General features: G+C 49.6%; 1 protein-coding gene across 3 annotated transcripts in view; it reads right to left on the reverse strand.

Moving 5' to 3' along the window:
• Positions 1-20,300, reverse strand: part of USP7 (ubiquitin specific peptidase 7) — a 53,819-nt gene that overhangs the window by 19,050 nt on the left and 14,469 nt on the right. The window contains exons 1-5 of one of the 3 annotated variants that reach the window (XM_070779639.1): positions 13,135-13,180; positions 8,748-8,852; positions 3,749-3,947; positions 2,129-2,267; positions 1,368-1,456 (exon numbers count right to left, since the gene is read on the reverse strand). In XM_070779639.1, coding sequence (XP_070635740.1) covers positions 1,368-1,456; positions 2,129-2,267; positions 3,749-3,947; positions 8,748-8,852; positions 13,135-13,165 — 563 coding nt within the window. In that variant the 5' untranslated portion in view covers positions 13,166-13,180. Of the gene's footprint in view, positions 1-1,367; positions 1,457-2,128; positions 2,268-3,748; positions 3,948-7,838; positions 8,003-8,747; positions 8,853-13,134; positions 13,181-20,300 lie in introns of those variants that run through there. The other 2 variants (XM_070779637.1, XM_019987690.2) reach the window with 2 other exon arrangements.

Here is a 20,300-nt window from a genome sequence, read left to right on the forward strand (position 1 = left end):
CCGTTGTATCTCTGGCTGCTTAGGACAGCGAACCGTCTGCAGCACCCCCACAACCCCCGTAGTAACAGGAAGCAGAGGAGCCCTCCCTCTCTGCACAATGCGAACACGTGGCCGATGCTAGACGTTTCCTGTGAGGTCAGCGTCAGCAAAGACTCTGACACTGCGGGTATTAGGTTTTCTTAAGACAGTTTTGACTGCTAAGTCTGAAAAACCCAATCTGCTATTTTTGTTGGTTAAAAGACATATCGTAAGTATAGGGGAACACGTTTTTAAAACGAGGGCAAAAAACCCCCACAAAAAACTAGAAATACCACCTCGTTGCCCACCCTTGAGCCCGGATATGTCAACAGGATTCAAGTGTACAATTCAAGTGTGTGTTTCAAAAAGGAGAGTCTGATTTCTCTGAAAGTAGCCCAATTAATATGAAAACCAACAAATCTCATTTGTTTTTTAAAATTCCCAGTGCCACCAAGCCACCCAGGTCAGTCTACGCACTCTTGCCAGAGGAGGGCCACGTGGGAAGAGAACACACGTGAGCAGGCAGGGCACCTGAGCTCGCCTCGTTCCTAGACGGCACTGTGCTGCTGTAGTGCTTGGCCTCGGACACCCGTTCAGCTCCAACCTGATCCCAACGCACCAGCTCAGCCTCCGGTGGCCCCTGCAGACTCCCCTGACACCCTGCCCATTCCTCTCCCTTCTTACCGATCAAGGACCCAAAGCTACATATTCTTCAAGGCCAAAACCTTGCTGTTGTACACAGCCCTCCCAGACCTGGGAAAGGAGCGCATCCTCCCAGCTGCCCACCCTCTCCCCACCATCACATCATAGCGCTGCCCAACCCGCCAACAAAATAGCAAGCGCATATGCTGCCGTAGTTACTGTTATTAACTCCTCTGCCCGACGGGTCCCCGAGTTCTTTGAGGCTGTAAAACCGTAGCTGCCTTGTTCACCACAGTTACAGTCACCAGAGCCCAGCAGTGTGTTTGGCTCACGGAACTGTGTTACTTGCTCAGTCGTGTCCGACTCTGTGACCCCATGGACCGTAGGCCACCAGATTCTTCTGTCCGTGGGATTCTCCAGAAAAGAATACTGGAGTGGGTTGCCATGCCCTCCTCCAGGGGAGCTTCCTGACCCAGGGATGGAACCCAGATCTCCTGCATTACAGGTGGATTCTTTACCATCTGAGGCACTAGGGAAGCCCAGGCTCATACAAACTGCTTGATAAATGTGCCACACAAAGGCACCAACGTGAAGCTGGCACACACGTGTGTGTGCCACAGGGTAAGCACAGAAAGGGTGCGTCTCTCCTGACACAGGCACCTCTGCTCACTCCTTTCACTACAGCACCCAATCAAAGGAAAACTTACGCAACTCCATGGGGGGCGTCCGCCTGTACAAAGACTTCAAAAGTAACTTTGTCATCATCAATAAATCCTTTCTCAGGATCAGTCACTTCCTATAAAAAAAAAAAAAGAATATCCAACTTGCATGAGAACACGTGAATGCTCGCTTCATTTCAAACAATCACCCTGGTGCCTGGTACTTAAGAGATTAAAATACTGCTTTTTCAAAACACTGAAGTTGTGCTTTCTAGTTCTGCAGTGCTCTGGCCTATTTTCAATAATGTTGTCTTCTGAATGAAATCAGCCAAAGTCTGGATGCCTCCTGGAGGAGTTGGGGGAGACCACATCTCAGACCCAAGGCCTCCATGTCCGCTTAGCAGGCAGGGTCCCGGGAGGCCACCAAGAACACTCTAGAGAGCTGAGCAGGGTGTTCCTACGTCCTACTAGCTTCTGCTCCTGCAAAAGCAGCCCCAAAGCGCTGACATGAGAATTCACTGGTTACTGGAATCTCCCCGCACCGTGCCAGCCTCAGTATTATTTTTCTTAAAGGAAATCTAGCCTATCCAAAAAGCGCTAGACTACTTTACCTTACAATGTCTGATTAGAACACTGGCTGCTGAAAACCTCAGCAAGGAATTGGGAGGAAACCCGTTTTCAGTTACCTATCCAACTCGCAGAGCAAATGTTTCTGATTCCGAAACGAATGGACAGAGGAGCTGAAGAATCAAGGATCAGGGAGCGAGGATCGGGGCTCGGATGATTCAGTCTGAGTAACTGCTACTTACGCTCCAGGCCATGAAATTGGAAAATCCCCAGTCGTTCTCTTTATGGAAGAACAAGTGACTGATGCGCCGGCTGAACGACTTCTCGTCATCTCTGTAGTTGATGATCTTCAGCACCGCCTGCGCGTGACAGGACCAAGACCTGTGCGAGGAGGGCGACCTGAGCCTCAGTCCACAGGCTGACCCACACCGACCCCGTTTTTAAGAGCACACAAAATCGCCCGTATCATTTCCTTCTATTTTTTTTTAGATGGAATAAAGGGCACACATGTCGATCTTTAATGAAGAAAGAAGTGAAGAGGGTCCCGGGGTGCCCCTGTGTAGTCTGGAGGGATTTCAGTCTACGTTTTATGTCTTTTTGATTTCTAAAAGGTTTCAAGTTTTTTCTTGATATCTATAAAACACAAGCGTTTGAACTTCAAATAGCGTCCTGAGATTTGACAAGAGACGATAGCTTTTTGGTCAGATAGCAGTTCTAGTATCACATACGCTTGGGCTGCTTGAAAAGCACTGAAGAATGATGAACCTTTGGTTGTCAGATGGACAGACCTAAAGCCCCAGGTTCTAAAGTGTCACTCCTGCCCCTCCCCCGGGGCTGCGAGGCTCCCGGGTCGGGCTGTGCAGGGGGCCCCAAGAAGGATCCCGCCACTGGGGAGCGACTGCAGGTGCAGACGTCCGGGGCAGACTGCACGTTAAATGCTTGAGACCCAACTCAGAGCTCACAGGACGGCTTCAACGACCTCTGACATGCAGCACACCCGAGAGCACAGGGGCAGCAACTGCTGTCCGCTCGGGCCCCCTGTGCGGGCTGCGCCTGAACCAGCTGTTGCTCAGGCTCAGGCTGTCTGCTGGACTAAACAAATCCAGCCCAAAGGCTTGTCCGATCAGGTCAGATTGTAATGTGAACTGAACACAGAAGTAAAAACACAGCCGAGGCCCTGACTGCTCCTTAAAACTGGCTTCTGAAATACTCAGGTAAAGAGGAAAAATGAAAGGAGCTGGGTCCCCCCAGGGCCGCAGCAGACTGCTGGAGCCAGTTCAGGAGGATCTGCATTGAGGTGCCAAGGGCCACGATCTGGGGGCGGCAGGCAGATGTGGGCCAGGGAGGCGGCCTTCTCCTGGGCTGGTCAATGGAGAATGAGGCAAGGAGACGAAGTGAGCTGGGATCCCCTCAAACAATCACTCAACTCCGCTGCTGAGAAGCACTGGGCAGCAAGAGCTTGGTCTTTAAGTTTCCAAATAACCCACAGAGTCAGTTAACATACAGTGCGGAGGTCTGCCTGGAGAGTTTTCCTTAACTATCGTCTTCCCCTCTGGCAGTTATTGGTAGGATAAGAATTACGGTAGTCCAGAGAGGCCCTAATTCCATGTTCCACGGGCAGGTAGATTCTCACATACACAAAGTTTAGTGTTTTATTTGCAGGAAAAATATACACCTTTTCTAGTTTGGAGATAATACCTACCAGTGAGTTTTTAAAGAGGGAAATGTATTGAATCTAATTGAAAATCAAATTGCTATGTAGAGGCAGCAAGGAAATTCACAGAGAAATCCAAAATTCAAAGAGGCCAATCTGGCTTATAACTAATTGTGGATTTGTAATTGCATCATTTAAACTGTCTTACGTGGAATCAGATTCAGCATTGCACTGGAGAAAGAATCCTACGCTTTTTTGGTGTGGTCTGTCTGGATAAAAGCGTGGCATCACCATAATCTTCCACGGCAGATTTCGCACAAAACACGGAGGGCTAAGGACCGACTCACTCAGTCTGCTGAAGCGCTCGACAGTGAACTGAAAGGTTGCCTCGGAGCGCCAACTCGTGTCTGCAAGAGAACGCTTTGTCAATCACAGGGCCCGGGGACCGCCGGACAACACTGAAAGCAGGACAAACCTGGGATAAACAATTCTCTACGATGGCGATTCAACTGCTGAAGCCTACCCCTCTGGGGCAAGGAGAGCATCATCTCCAATTCAGTATCAGTCTAAACTGTGAGATGACATACAGTTTGTGTGAATAAAACCCCAGATTCAGAGGGCCAGCAACACACACCTGCCTTCCCACCAGACCGGCTCAGTGTGATTAAGAACGTCTACTCTACTCTGTCTTAATTCCCAAGTAATCCGCAGCGAGTGGAGAGACCGGAGGAAAGGAATAAACTTCTGTCACATCTGTTCAAGGACAGGGCTTCGGGAGGAAAAGAAAAGGGCTTGAGACCTGGGCTGAGTGTAGAGAAGAGACATGGATTTGCAGGCAAACAGGGCCTTCCGAGGAGTGGGGACACCCATTCCTGGGAAGTGCAGCACTGCTTAGAGATAAGACCATTCCTAAGAAGTTAGCTAAAAATAAACACTAACTTCACCAGTTCACCATTTCGGTGAAATAGCACACTAGATTCTCTAAGGGGAAATATTTGGGGGGAAAAAAAAGAATGAAGAAACTGGTATTCCTTTGGACATGAACAGAATGAACGGTTAAATTTACTCAGCAAGACCAAAGGCCAACTTAAGAAATCAAGGTTTCCTCCAATAAAAAGCAAAGCATTGTTAAGAATTAAACTAAAAAGTCACATTTTGAATTCTAGCCTTTTCTGCTGGTGACTACTCAAATAAGCGCCGATAACCCATTAGCCTTCTGCAGCTGTCCAACCACCCCCCCGACCCCGCCAAAAAAAAAAAAAAAAACCTGTTACCGGCCAGCACATTCAAAAACTGCAGCGGGGAGGACAAATTGCTACACAACTTTCCAAGCGGTTCCCTGCTCTTTATAAGCCTGTCTCGTGGCAGGAGGGACAGTTCACAGGCGCAGGGGCCAAGGGCCACACGTGACCTACAGAGTAACAGGAGGGCCTTTTCTGGCTGAGCAGCAGGGGCTACTTTGTCACCTCCGAGCCCAGGCACAAGTGGGGTTCTCAGGCCTAGGGAAAGGGTGCCGAGAACACGCCCAGGCCCTTCACACTTCACTTCTCCGCACACAGAAACTGCCTCCACTGTGGCTGAGTTTGTTCTTAAGAAAACATGTCCATCAATCCTCATGAGAGGGTAATATTCTTCACCAAAGAAAGAAAACCCCACAGGATGTGCTAACAGCGCTTTTCCCTCCATTTAAAGGCTCTGTCCCCACTTGTTTTACTACCCGTAACCCGGCTCTTTGCAGAGGCCCTCAAAGCAAGAGCAGCTGCATGGCGTGCGATGCATTCAGGCCTCTGCAGGGGTCACCCTCACCCGTTCCCGACATAAGAGTCCACGGAAAAGGCAAAACGCCTGTTGCAGAGAATGTGGTCCAGAACGCTGGGGAGAGAAGTGGGCCACTCCTCCACAGCCACACACATCGTATTTGAGCAGTGTCCAAACCCCGCAGCCAGGCAAGGCAGGTGCGACTCAGCTCCCACATTACAGGTGGGGACACCGAGGCTTGCTGAGGTTAAGCAGCTTGTCTCATCCAAGGTATCACAGGGGGTCTCAGGACCCAAGAGCTGTGGACACTAAACACAGTGACCAAAGCCATCTTAAGAGTTTAGGGGACCAAACCCAGAGCCCGATTAAACCAGCCACTATCTGGTGATGACAGGACATGTTCCGGGGACCCAAAGACATGACGTCACAAGCCCCCACCTACGTGACTTTCAGTTACCATTTAGGTTTTTGCAGGATGAGTTTTATACAAAAAAATGCCTTTTTGCTCTTCCTCCCCACACTTTAGTCAAACAGGACCACAGGAGCCTGGCGTGGGTCCGGAAGCAGGCCAGCCCCCCAGGGCTCCTGGTGCCGCCCTAGCCCGCCTCCTCCCCTCTCCTCCCCTCCCCCACACAGTTCACACTCGCTGAATCACACACCAGATGTGAGATGCTGCCTCACGCCCAAGGCACAGGATTATCTTCCAAAATATGCTAATCAGGAGGTTTGATGTGAGATTTCATGTGAATAAAAATGTCACCACCCCGTCTTCAAGCCCTTTGTACCCATGGCATTGGTGGCCGAGACCAGAGCACAGCTGCCCCCCAAGCTCTTCCCGCTAATGGAGCAGCTGAGAACCTGTACTAAGTACCAGCAGGTCCAGACAGGCGGGGTACAGGAGAGCGTCAGACAGGCAGACAGGAAGCCCCTCTCTCTCTGGAGGACAGGGCTGGCCTGGTGACCGTCCTCTGGGAGGTAGGAGAGAAAACGGGTGGAAGGTACCCAGGACTCCATGGACTATTTATGCAGCTTTCTCTATCTGCAATGGCTTCAAAGTGAAACCCTTGTGGGTAAAAGTGGTACACTTGGGATTATAAAGACTACCTCCTACCCTGCCGGATTAGTGCCTCATCCAAATAGACTCTGACCTGCCTGAGCACCACGGGGCACTGACTGGCCCTTGCCAGCGTCTGTCAGCGAGCTTGTGCCGCCTGTTGCCCTCACATATCCTGGCAGAAAACCTGGTCCCCCAAAAGGTGGGCCTGAGGTTCCCCCAAAGGGCACTCTGGCAGAAGCTGTATCAAACCTCAATTATTCGTTCTAATACCAATCTCTGCACATCCCAGTTAATCACCCCCCCCCCATGAAAACAAAAACAAAAACAACTGTCCCCCACGGGCACCAACCACCTGTATCTACAATCCCTCTACCTCGACTGGATATTTCTCCCACCACTGCTGTCAGCCACTCAACTGCCGTGTAAGAGCCTCCCTGCCACGAAGGCGTCTCTGTGCGGACTGAGGCTCCTACCCTGCGGTTCCCCACACCGTGTGCCCTCCCTACATTATGCCGCCAAAGGAGACTCGGGAAAAAAGGGTGCTAGCGTGTCAGAGGCTTGGGGAATCATCAACAACAAAAAGGGCTTTCAGAGAAACATGTTAGGAGGCTAACGGCTCACAAATACTCAGTAAAGACACGTGCTTAACCCAGCACTCCTCTCACTTTCTGCAGATTTCTGAACAATTTCACACGCACATTTCTGCCATTAAATGCTTCAAAATAACTATCACCGCGGCCCCCCACCCCACAGATACCATCTTTTCACTCTCCTGCCCCTGGGCCTTTGAGAAGACCAGGAACAAAGGGTATTGAAGACCACTGCTACTTTGTCCTGTAAAGTGCTTTTTCCAGCTGATAATTCACAGTAGGAGCATTCTGCTTTTAGGTTCCGTAACGCCATCACTGACTACTAACAATTTAGTACAATTGGCCTAAAAGGAAGGGGTGTTGTGTACACTGTGCTCTCCTTACACTGGTTCTCAGGTGAGGCAATCTGGGGCCCCCGGGAGACTTCTAGCCACTATGAGAGACATATGGAGCTGTCACGACTCGGGGGGAGGAGGGGATAACACAGCAACCTAAAAAGTACAGGACGGCCCTTTCTGAGCAAGAAGGACCCACCAAAAGGCCATGGAGGCCTCGGAAGCCTGTGCCTGGATCCACACCTGCGCCTCCTCCCGAGCCCTCCCTCCCCAAGGACACCTGGGGCGACGCCAGGACGAGCCTGCACTGTGGAACCAGCTGAGGGCAGGGCTCTGGCTGGCTGGGGCGGCTCCCTGCTCTGGGAGAGGCTACCATCGACCCCTGCCTCGGGCCTTCCCCACGGCGCTCTCTGAACCACTGCTGGCCTCTCCAGGGTCTGCGATGGAACCAAAGGGCCCCCGCAGCCGGGGGGCCACCCCACACCGTCGCCCTCTCGTCTGCGGTGGAAAGCGCACTCCACAGGTAACAAAGCAGCGGGTCAGACCACGCCTCTTTACCTTCCTCAGATATGGCCTCAGCCCGCTGCCAGGGGTAAAGCGCACTGTGAGAGAACTCTCAACTACGGCTGCAGTTTCTCATGGAGGCTGAGCTTTTGGCAGGAGGTCTGAACAGCAGTCCTTCTGGTGGTGCAGCCCGTGACTGACGGTTTCTTTCAACTGCCCCGTTACACCCCTGGGAAGGACACAACCCTCATGAGGATTGATGGACACGCTTTTGACAGAACACGGTTTCATATTACACTGCAAGACTCCGGGGGGCCGCATAAAGTGACTATTGGCTGCTACCTTCTCGTGGGGTTGACCTGGCAAACGCACAGGTCACACCCGTCTGATAAGGCATAACGAAGAAATAGCCTCGAGAGAAAGTGCTTCCCTAGGCCCAAAATGCCCATGCATGTACAAATGTGTATACTTTGCGCAGAGAAGATAAAAGACCAAAAGTCAGTCTGGGGGATGAAGCCCAAAGCTCAATTCTGGTTTTCGAACCTAACCGGAGGGGGGAGGGGTCATCAGCTACAACTGATACACTTGCTACAGTAGGAGTGCAATGGGAAGCCACGTTCCAGTGTCTAGAAGTAGTGTGCTGCAGACGGAAAGGAAAGGACAGTAAGGTACTTGTTCTGAGTACTAGGAGTGGCTGGAAAATTAACTGCAGGCCTGAGCAAATACCCGTCAATTACAGACTTCTGTATTTCCACCTCCTCGCCTAGGCTGGGGAGAATCAACTTACCTTGACATTTGCGGGCAATCGTGAAATTCAAAACCAAACCAGGTTCCTAAATTTTGCTCAGATACAACTTCCTGAAAACTAGCTACTCTTAAAGAGACTCAACAGTCCTCACGGAAGAGGTGTCTGCTTCCGACCGCTTTTTGCCCGGCACGAGGAGACGAAGCCCGGGTACTCACCGTCCTCCATGTCCTCCTCCGTGTTGCTGTGCCCGTCACTCATGGCCACATTCCCGTTGATTACAGGGTTTTGGGTAATTCTCGGTGGGTCATCTGTATCTCCAGCTTTGAAAGAAACAAAGAAATTCCATGATTTTTACCTTCCTGGCTTGCATCAAGTAAACAGAAACATATGTGTACTCTGGACGACTTCCAGTCACTAGTAAGCTCCAACCACGCCAAATAATTGTGCTCTAACCCAAAAGATACTTACTGGTATGTTTGCGAAACAAACTTTTGTTCCGTTCAAAATGCTAAGTGGGTTCTGAACACACAATACTCTGCTGAATTTTCAATGAAATTTATTTTGAAAAAGGTTTCTACTCATTCAAACTCAATCCTAGAGAAAATATTGTTTGGGGGTGGGGGGTTTAAAACAGCATACGTTAGAATCTTCCATCATGGATACATGTGCCTTAAAACAGCAAGCTCATTCTAAACTGTTACTGGACACTTCAATCATATAAAGTATGTATCCATACCAGAGAACAGGAATGGCATTTTGGGGTGTGGGGAATTTGAAAAGGGGATCCCTGGGAGGATGGGAATGGACAAAGATCCTACAAAGGATCTTGAGACTAGCAGAATGCTTGCTGAAGGCTGGCCTGGAAAACATTTATATAAAATCAGAAGCGAGGATTTAAAACTTTTAACTAATGACTGGCAAATATGAAGTGTAAACTCCAACTGTAACACTCCCATCCCTCTTCATTCATTAAGTACAATCTTCTTTGAGACACAGGGCCATGGTTTTAAAAGAAAAAAAATTTTTTTAAACTTCTGGCAGGAATTAGGATTTAAATAGCCTCTAAGAACCTACGGAGGATGAAAGGAGTGAGGAAAAGGGGGACACGGAGGTTCTGGAAGGTTGTAAAGGCTCTAGTAATAGAGCCCAGGACCACGAGGCTCCTGAGCCCTTCAGCAGCCCAGTGTCTGAAAAAGGGAACCATCTCCAAGGAGTGGCTGGACGTTACTTATTCAAGTGTCTGATAAACGTTAAGGAGGTGGTAGATGACACCTTAGTTGAAATGCACTGGGTTGAGGGCCACTTTCACTTTTCACTTTCATGCGCTGGAGAAGGAAATGGCAACCCACTCCAGTATTCTTGCCTGGAAAATCTGATGGACAGAGGAATCTTGCAGGCTGCAGTCCATGGAGTCGGACACGACTGAGTGACTCTGACTACTTTGACTTGATTGACTGGTCAAAATGGCCATACTTTTAATTTAATCCTGTCCTTCTGGCATATAGAACAGTTTACTGCAACTAATGATGTTCTGTGTTTCCTTGTATGGTCAGCTTTCCCTGGCAATTCAAACACTCCAACAGAAATTAAGAATACCAGCTACAAACAGGAGATGTGGTTTTTTTAAAGTAGCTACATAGCTGTGTATTTGGACTTCAGTATTTCAGAGCCTTCCCACCACTCCAACAAGCAGTGGGTCTGATTCAGCACCATGGACAGCACCCTTCCCTTTCTCCTCTAGGCAAGTTCCAGACCTCAACTTCAGGTTACATTTCTCAAATAATTCCTGAATATAAACCGTCCTTTTTTTCCTTGAGTATCTCAAAACACACCTTAGAGTTCCTTGGAAGCCAAGAAACAGGTATTACCACCCAAATTTAGACCACTGCCAGTCTTGATGTTTTTGTTTTATTAAATATCAATAAACCAGTGATGTTGCTCAGATGTGTCTGACTCTTTGCGACCCAATGGACTGGAGCCCACCAGGTTCCTTCATCCATGTAATTTTCCAGGCAAGAACACTGGAGTGGGTTGCCAAGAAGGATCTCCAGGGGACCTTCCCGAACCAGAGATTGAACCTAGGTGTCTCACATTACAGGCAGAGCCACCAGGGAAGCCCAAAGTGAAAGTCAGTCATATCCGACTCTTTGCGATGCATGTATAGTCCATGGAATTCTCCAAGCCAGAATACTGGATTGGGTAGCCTTTCCCTTCCCCAGGGGATCTTCCCAACCCAGGGGTCAAACCCAGGTCTCCCACATTGCAGGCAGATTCTTTACCAGCTGAGCCACTAAATATCAATATATACATTTAATTAATTTTGTCAGGGTATCAATAAAAGCTGTTTATGAAAACACAATTTTTAAACTGGCCCCCCAATCATGACACCCTGACAAAAAAACTGGAAAGTAAGAAGGAAAGTAGAAATTCCTTTTCCCGTTGCTTATCTAGCTTGAGCCATATATGCTAAAAATGTACTTTGACTGAAATTTCTACATTTACCCTCCTAAATTACCTCAAACCATCAAAAAATATTTTGAGGAAAAATCCTACAAAGGCCTATGAAATAAACAGCACATTCCACCAATGGAGTATTATACAGCAGGTTTTTTTTTTTAAGGTTCTCGGGGAATTCCCTGGCAGCCCAGTGGTTAGCACTCACACCTTTGCTGCCCAGGGCCCACGTTCAATCCCTGATCGGGGAACTAAAGGTTCTCAGTGTACCTATATGAGGTTCTGAGTTAATACTATTACATTTTTAAAAATGAAGATGCCATATCTATCATCATAGCTATAAAAGAGATAAAAGTTTTGTTGGAATAAGACTATATAAATTCTTATTGCCCTTTACACCAATAAACAAACACGGACTAGAACACAAACTAGCACGAGGTTCTGAAGCAGTAGAGTGACTCCCCCACAGACACACACACCCCCGTCACATGAATGCACTAGGAATCTTGAAGCCATTTGCTTGACATGTGCCTGGTACTTTGACTTTAGTTCCTCAGGTCTTTAGAAGAGCTTTAAAGCATGGTTTATAGTGCACACGTGCAAAAACGACAAGTTTCTCTGAAGTTGGCTCCTAAAGGCAAGGCGGGTAGGGTTCCACAGTTAGAATGAGGTTCTCCTGAGCACCGTCCCATCTTGTACATAGTACACATTCCTGCTGGGCTGACCAATTTTCCACACTTCACAGGCATGGTGACAGTGCTCCAGGCCGGTGGCTGTCAAACTGCAGAAAAGGCCCCTGGCTGGCCCATGACGTACATGGGGAAACTGTCAGCAACAGGCCCTCCCAACCAACTGGCACGGGACCCTTGGAGAAAAGGTCGGCAACTCAAGTCTAGCTCCTAAAGGACTGTATCCAGTTAAAATAAGCTCCTCATAAACGAGTTAGTTCAACAAAAGGATTAATAATTTAATTAAGACACAGTAAATCCCTGGACCAGAATTAAATGATGGAAGTGCCTGATATCACAATCTGAACTAGGCTTCCAGAAATATCCTAAATGATAAGGCTATCTATATCATCAAGGAAGAAGTGCAAGATTGGCATTTATGTTTATTTATCACCATATAAACTGATCCTGTTCTGAATTTCTTATCTTGCTCAGCTGGAATTTTCCCAGATATGTTAACTCTCATTCGGCCAAATATGAGCGACGACACGACGATTAGAAACACCACTGACAAAAAAGAATGCCTCAAATATACAGACCAAGTCTCCGGTACACTTAAGTGTCAGGGAGGGGAAGGGGGTGATTATCATTCTGAAATATACACATGATGCCCAGAAATACAACAGACCATTTCCATTACTCATGATTAGTAGGCCTTTTGACAACAGCACTGTGATAGTATCAGTGGCAAATTTTAATATACCCATATGGCACAAAATACCTTTTTAAAAGAGTGACTTTAGAAACACAAAAGGGTCCCCTGTTTAGTTACAAAGCCTGTATCTCCTCCTTTTTTACTGGGGCTCCCTGTGCCTATCTATATCCAGCTTTACTCTTCTCAGACCTCTGTGATGTCACAACCCAGAGCCGGCCAATTGCTATGGAAATGAGGTGGTCCCGATTTAGGGCCTGAATCTCACTCCAGGAGGAGAAAAACAGAAAATTCCACTTTGATGGCCTTGACATCTTCCATCACTTCACAAACTTCTCCCAAAAAGGTTGGGGAGAGGGGACCAAACAATCCCAATAACACCTCACGGCCTTCCAACCAAGTCCATGTGCTGCCCCCAGGAGCTAGTTGCGCCACAAGGGTCCAGCCATGCCTCAGAGTCGCTCTCCGCTCAGGAACGCCCCCATCCCTGCAAACTTCTCCTCAAAATCCCAACTAGTGATACAACCCCGTGAGCAAAACCCATGACTCGGTTTAAAAAGGGCAGACAGGGTAAGTGGAGGGCCACAGACACCACGGTGACCTTGACATGAACGGCTCCTTGAATGGGTCAAGCAGAGCCTTACCAGCCCAGCTTAAGCCCCACCCCACCAGTCCACCCTAACTTCCAGGTCAGAGCCCCCAGGCTTCTGCTTGGTCCCCCTCCTCTCCTCTCGGAGTCATGAGGCCCCCTCTGGGCTTGCGAGTTACCTTCTGGTCCAAGTGCGCAGTTCCCCGCCATGTCTGCATGGCTCTGCAGCAGAATCTGCTGGGGTGGGGGGAGGGGAGGGCAGGGTTCTCTCAGCCACATCAGAGTGACTGCATAGAACCTCCAGGAGCTCTCGCTCAGCATTCTCTTTTTAAAGCTGCCCACAGTTATCAGGCCCAGACACATAATCAAGCAACCATCAACTGAGATGATCACCTTCAAAAGGCAAAGTGGTGCAGAAGTAGAGTTTTGCACAGGTCCCAACAGAGGTGTGCATACACATCCTGTTCCAGCTCCATCACTTTCTCTCAAGAATTCAGACACACTAGATTTCCAAAGCTTCTGATCCACAAAACCCCTGGCTCTGAGCTCAAAGAAGCAACTAATAACTCAATGGTGAGAGACAGAAGATGAACCACTCCTGCTGAGCCCGGCTGAGAGGCTAGGCTGGTTAGAGGAAGGCGTGGTGGGGAGTGGGGGTGGGGGGCAGGCAACACCTGGGGCCCCGCTGCCAGCAGAGGATGGGGAGGAGGGGGTCTGATAAGGCTTCCACAAAAGCAGAGACCCACAGGTGTCAGCTGTCACACTCCCCAAGAAGCCAGAACCTCCTGGGTGTTGGGAAACAATTCCGGACACTCCTACAAAACCTACAATTCTGTGGGAGAACTCTGCTCGGTGTCAACTCCGGTCCCCCTGGGGGAGTCTCGGGGCGAGCCAGGCCTCGCACAGACGGGGAAGAGGCAGAGGACGCATCCTTGGGCAGAACATGGAGGTCACCAAGGACACAGACATGGGGCGGGATGGCCAGTCTGAGCTGTCTGCTCTCACGACCCCGGCAACCGCTGGGCGGGAAGGAGCCAGTGCCGACCAGGCAGCAGAGCCCTCAGGCTCTGCCAACAAGCTCGCCCCATCCCGGCCCAGTCGGACAAGGACCACAGTGCCCGTGGGCTGTGAGGAAACGCCCTCCCTCCCTCTGTGAAACCTCCTAGAAATGGAAAACTTTGACTACACTTCAAAAAAGTCATTTCGAATCCACTATCACACCAGCAGGCTCTCCATCCCCTCAGGGGGTGGACTCCCTTCCTGACACTGGTCTGCACACACGACCCACCTGGGAGGCAAAGCAGGCTGCCCTCCTCTCACAGAGGTTAGTCCCTCTCCCAGCAAACGTCGAGATGTGTCAAAAGCAGGCTGGGCGGGGTGGTGGGGAGAACTGATAAGCAGGTCCTGGACACAAGGGCTAAGGTGACAGAAGGGCAGACAGACACACAGGCCGGGGCCAGAGACGGGGCCGGCCGGGCAGAGGTCCCGAGAAGCACCTGCCAGGCTCCACAGTGAACAGGAGCCAGGCAGTGGGAGGGGATGGGAGGAAGTGGGCGGTGAGGCTTGGGCAGAGGGCGGGCAGGGCCTTGAAAATGCCCGAGTGCACACAAGCACCCGTCCCAAGAGGAACCACCTGTGGCCCGGAAGCACGTGACACTCGGAATAGGGGGGTCAGGACTGAGAGGTCCCGGGTCTGGACCTGGCTGCCAGCCCCAGGCAGCCATCTGACTGAGCCTGTCCAACCACCGCGGGCCCAGGCATCCGTCCGTAGCTGATCCTGGGAGGAAGTGGGGAGTGTGCATGTGTGTGTGTGTGTGATAGAGAGAGCGCTTCTGTGCTCTCATGAGAGAGAGAGAGAGTGTGTGTGTGTGTGTGTGTGAGAGAGAACTTCTGTGCTCTTGTGTGTGTGTGTGTGTGAGAGAGAGAGCTTCTGTGCTCTCGTGTGTGCGCGCGCACGCGTGTGTGTGTGAGCGCGTGCTTCTGTGCTCTCGTGTGGGTGTTTGTGAGAGAGAGCGTGCTTCTGTGCTCTCGTGTGTGTACATGCGTGCATGAGAGCTTCTGTGCTCTCGTGTGTGTGTGCGTGTGCAAGAGCTTCTGTGCTCTCGTGTGTGTGCGAGAGAACACGTGCTTCTGTGCTCTCGTGCCCTGGTCCTCGGGCAGGGCAGCCTCCAGCGATTCTGGACTTCCTTTGGCCATGTTAACAGTGAGACCGTGACTTGATCAACACTAAGTTGTGTTAACACGTGCTCTGGGTTTAATTTTTATGCGCTCTGGCTCCGTGAAAGGAGCTGAAAGCCCACTCCCTGCTAAACCGGGGCTTCTCAGCTCCTGCCTTGCGGAGAGCCTGAAAGTTCCAAGCAGAAGCAGTGTGCTGAAGTCCAACAGCGGGCTCCACACTCTTAAATAATTCAGATTTACATCAGTGATAGGAAAATAAAGCCCCAAGGAAGGCCACGGATAAACTTGTGTTCCTTAAATAAGATTATTTGTTTGGGGCTCTCCGTTTGGCTTCATTATGCAAAAATTGTCTGTTCTCTGGAGGACCGTGCTAACCCGCCATCATGTCTGCCCCACAAACCACGACTGCAGACTGGTGTGGACACTGGCCAGGCTCAGAGAGGGGCGTGCACCCAGCCCAACTGAGGAACCTATAATTACGTCCCAGCTGCTTTCTTACATGTCCGGTCTCATCTGCTCTACTGCGTAGGGCTGTCCGGTTGCCGGAGAGGAAAACAAGCGCCAACAAGCCCAGCGGAGGGGGCACGATGTGGACGCTCCAGGACGGAGGAAGACTACGAGCAGCCCACAGCAGCCAGAGGGTTCACGAGATGCTGAAGCCAAGACAACACAAGCCAACTGCAGCCAAGGAGAGGTCCCGAAGAAATACAAGTAACAAGTACGCCCAACCCCCCTAATTAACAGGACACCCCTTTCCAACTACCACATCAACAGTGAAAAATACTGGAGATGCCCACAGATGCGGAGGGTCTCATATCATAAAATGGGTGCCAAGTGGCTAGAGTCTAAACTTACAGTCAAATCATTCTCCCCAAAGGTGATATTTATGAAAGCCAAAGTCATAACTCAGAATGTCATTTCTAGACACCTATTCTCAGAAAACTAGCATACATGCCCCAAATTGTACACAAGCATGTTTCTTACACTTCAGCATACTTCACAGAGAAAACCTTATAAAACACAAGTGTTCATTAATTCTAAGGGCCATATGTGGTGTGGCTCCATTCGTTTATATCAGGTGTCCAGAAGAGTGATTTCCAGAGTTAGAAGGCAGAACAGTGGCTGCCCAGAGCTGGGAGGGAGACCGGAAGGGCGATGGCTGAGGGGCACAGGGTTCCTCTTAGGCAACATAAACCGACTGCAGTGATGGGTGAATACGTTTATTAAAAACTGATGAATTGCAGGGTATATGGAATATCTCAATAAACCTGCACTGTTTGGGGGAGGAGGGCACAAGAACTGAATAGAAACAGGCCATTCTGCATGGGGACAAACCAGTTTCAGAGAGCAAAGCCGTCCCGAGGGCTCTGCCTGCAACTGCTGTGTGCACTGAACGCCTGAAAGTAAAAGTGAAGGTCGCGTCCATCTCTCTGCGACCCCACGGACTATACAGTCCATGGAATTCTCCAGGCCAGAACACGGGAGTGGGTAGCCGTTCCCTTCTCCAGGGGATCTTCTGACTGAGGGATCCAACCCAGGTCTCCCGCATTGCAGGCGGATTCTTTACCAGCTGAGCCATAGGGGAAGCCTAAGAATCCTGGAGTGGGTAGCCTATCCCTTCTCCAGCAGATCTTCCCAACCCAGGACTTGATCTGAGGTCTCTTGCACTGCAGGCGGATTCTTTCCCAACTGAAGCTAAACACCTGAGGCAGGTGTAAATGCTCTACTTCCTGCGCTATTTCTCTAGAAATAAACATTCTGGGGCTTCCCTGGAGGTGCAGTGGTAAAGAATCTACCTGCCAATGCAGGAGACACGGGTTCCATCTCTGGTCGGGGAAAACCCCACGTGCTTGGGAGCAACTAAGCCCGTGCGCCTCAACTACTGAGCCCACGAGCCTGGGAGCTCTGCAACGAGAGAGGCTGCCACAGTGAGAAGCCCGTGACTACAGCTAAAGAAAAGCCTGCGCAGCGACAAAGACCCAGTACAGCCAAAAATTAAAAAAAAAAAAAAAATCCATTGTGGTGTTTGAAAAACCCATTTATCTATAAAATTTATTTGTGTGTGTGAACTCACCCCACATTCGTGTAGTTTTAAAGAAAGCAAGACTATTAAGGGAGAATGTCCACCCAGAGAGGACTCTGGGCAGGAAGTCCTTAGGGGAGAAAGCAGTGCGTGTGGGCAGAGCAACACCCCTCGTGCATTAAGTACACAGTGTTCACCCCTTGGACGGAGCCTTGCTTGCCCTCCTGTCGCCTCAGCAAGTACACATGCCTTTACAGTTCAGTTGGGTTGCTCAGTCTTGTCCAGGACTCTCTGTAACCCCACAGTACAGAGAAAAGGCACGAGCAGAACACAGCCTGCAGCCTGAGCACACCAGCCAGGCTGCAGCAGGCAGGAAGGGGCGCGGAGCTGCCCTTCTGGGCAGAGGCGGAGGGGCTCCTCCAGCAGACCCACACAGAGGGACTGCCTCCCTTATCTGTGACCATGGGGGTCAGCCTTGCACACCTGGGCAGACAGCAAAACCCGCCCTTAAACGCCTGCATTTTCTACTCACAGAGACAAGGAAATCCGGGGACTGAAGAATGAGGTCAGAAGCAGAGGAGAGATTTTAAAATACATACTCTGACTGTGCTAATTAAAACTTTAACAAGCCAGTCAAGCACAGCCCATGTCAGGGGAGTTCCTTTATTGGTATAAAGCCACAAACAGAACAGTCTGGGACGGAGGACCAAGCTGTTTCTGGTTGATGTTTTTTTTCTCCCCACATTGATGCCATTGGACTACCACTCAGGCTTGACCCTACTTTTTGGGGGGCCCACCCAGACTATCAAGGAACACTCACATCCAAGACCTTCTAAAAAAACTAGTGCCAAAAGAAAGTGGGAGGAAGACTAGTTTCCCACGTAAAGTCACCAGAGCAGAAGACGGACCACGTTCAGGGGCTGGAAGGCGGGGTGAAGACCTCAGTTCTCCCCAAATCAATTGGTATGTTGATACACGATTCCAGTCAAATTCCAGCACAGTAAGGGAAACAATTCTGAAAGGATAAGTTGAGTTGCTCCAGTAGCTGAGACGGAGCTGTGTTAGCAAAGGGGTAGACTCAGAACACAACAGGAGAGTCCACAAAAACGCCCACTTCAACATTACTGCCTGATTCTTGACAAAGGTGCAAGTAATTCAGAGGAAAAAAGACAGTCTTTTCAACACACAGTAAAGAAACAGTTGGACGTTCATAGGCAAAAATAAATAAACTGCAACCTCGCACCTTCAAATACTAACTCATAATGGACCTTAGGTGAACAAACATTTAAACTTTAAAAAGTAATCATGTGATACCCAGTAAAGAATTGTTAGACATAACACCAAAAGGCAAGATCAATAAGAGAATTTTGATAAAATGGACTTTTCTGTAAAGACACCATTAAGGGAAAAAACAGACAAGCTACAGGTTGGGAGAAAGTATTTGCAGACCACCTGACAAAGGACTTACACTGAATACGTAAAGAGCTCCCCAAACTTGACAGTAATAAGAATTTTAAAAAGCCCAATACTTAAGCAGACATGTGAAACAGGGTACAAGGATGGCAAATAAGCAAAAAGATGTATGCCTGAGCTATCAGATATCTGTGAATTAAAACGACTGCCACCTATAAGATGACTGAGATGAAACCTCTGGCGAGGCCGAGGCGGCGGTGCAGAGGACCCAGGCACACGGACAGCAAGCAGGTGGGCAGTTCCCCACGGAGCACGCCTCACCCAACAACTCGACACCTTCCTCTAGAGAAAGGAAGACTCATGTTCACACAAAAGCCTGAACACGGGTATTTATAGTGGCTTCATTTGTAACTGCCAAAAACTGGAGACAACCCAGATGTCCCTCTGTGGAATAGAGCCCAGCAATAAAAAGCAACGAACTACTGATCAGGTTACAAGCTGTACGATTCTGCAAGATGACCAGACTGCACAGAGACACACGGGCAGCTAGGCGTGAGGGGCTGCTCCGGGCCCCGCCGGGCCAGGGGGCACACACAGACCTGCCCCGAGCTGCAACACCCAGCTGCCAAGCTCACTATATGTAAAACCAAGGGGAAAACACCTGTAGGGCAAGGAGAAGAAAGTGACTTACCAACTCTCTAAATAAACACCGCCTTGGGTTATGAGTTCAGAACTTGATCCACATGGGAAAAGAAAACAGAGCACAAAAGACGCAGGTCTGAGTCTTTCCACCCCAGGACCCGCGGGCGGTCGTGCACATAAATGACTGCAGCACAGCTCCTTTTCTCGGGGGGGAGAGGGAGTCGGGTACGTCAAGAAGCCAGGAAAACGGGAGGTCAGATACACACTCTGCTCCCGTGAACTCGGGTACATAAATAAGGTGTGCTGTTTCAAAAGCTATGTTTAAATTCAGAGTTCCTCCAAGTGTTCCACACAAGCCACTGGAAAACGGAGAAAGTGAGGGGAAAGACCCAAAGAGAATAGGAAGTAGAATGCTGGCCATGAGGAAGGAGCAGGAAGCAAAATAATCAAAATTACAAATTATTTCTACTTAATTGTCCTCTCCTTGAATTCTCACAGAATATCTGTTCATCTTAATGGAACCTATACATTTTTATGTATCCATAAAAATACATTCTACATATTTTTAAGTGTGTGTGTGGGACCACAGGACAATTTCCCATTGCGGGGGACCACCCAACACTGCCTGAACCTGGAATTAGCTGCTGTGGACAACTCGGCTGCCAGTCGCTAATTATCATCCAACCATCTTCACTGGGCGGGCTTCCCCGTAGCTCATCTGGGAAAGAAACCAACTGCAATGCAGGAAACCCCGGTTCAATTCCTGGGTCGGGAAGATCCCCTGGAGAAGGGATAGGCTACCCACTCCAGGATTCTTGGGTTTCCCTGGTGGCTGAGCTGGTAAAGACTCTGCCTGCAATGTGGGAGACCTGGGTTCGATCCCTGGGTCAGGAAGATCCCCTGGAGGAGGGAACAGCTACCAACTCCGGTGTTCTGGCCTGGAGAATTACATGGACTGTGTAGTCCATGGGGTCTCGAAGAGTTGGACATGACTGAGTGACTTTCATATTCACCTGCCAAGTAGTGGTGACTCTAACATATAGATAGAAAGTCACCACTCTTTGTGCCATGAGCTTTCTGGAGATTTAA

This window comes from Bos indicus, chromosome 25, assembly GCF_029378745.1.
Source record: "Bos indicus isolate NIAB-ARS_2022 breed Sahiwal x Tharparkar chromosome 25, NIAB-ARS_B.indTharparkar_mat_pri_1.0, whole genome shotgun sequence".
In the NCBI taxonomy this organism is placed as follows: domain Eukaryota; kingdom Metazoa; phylum Chordata; class Mammalia; order Artiodactyla; family Bovidae; genus Bos; species Bos indicus.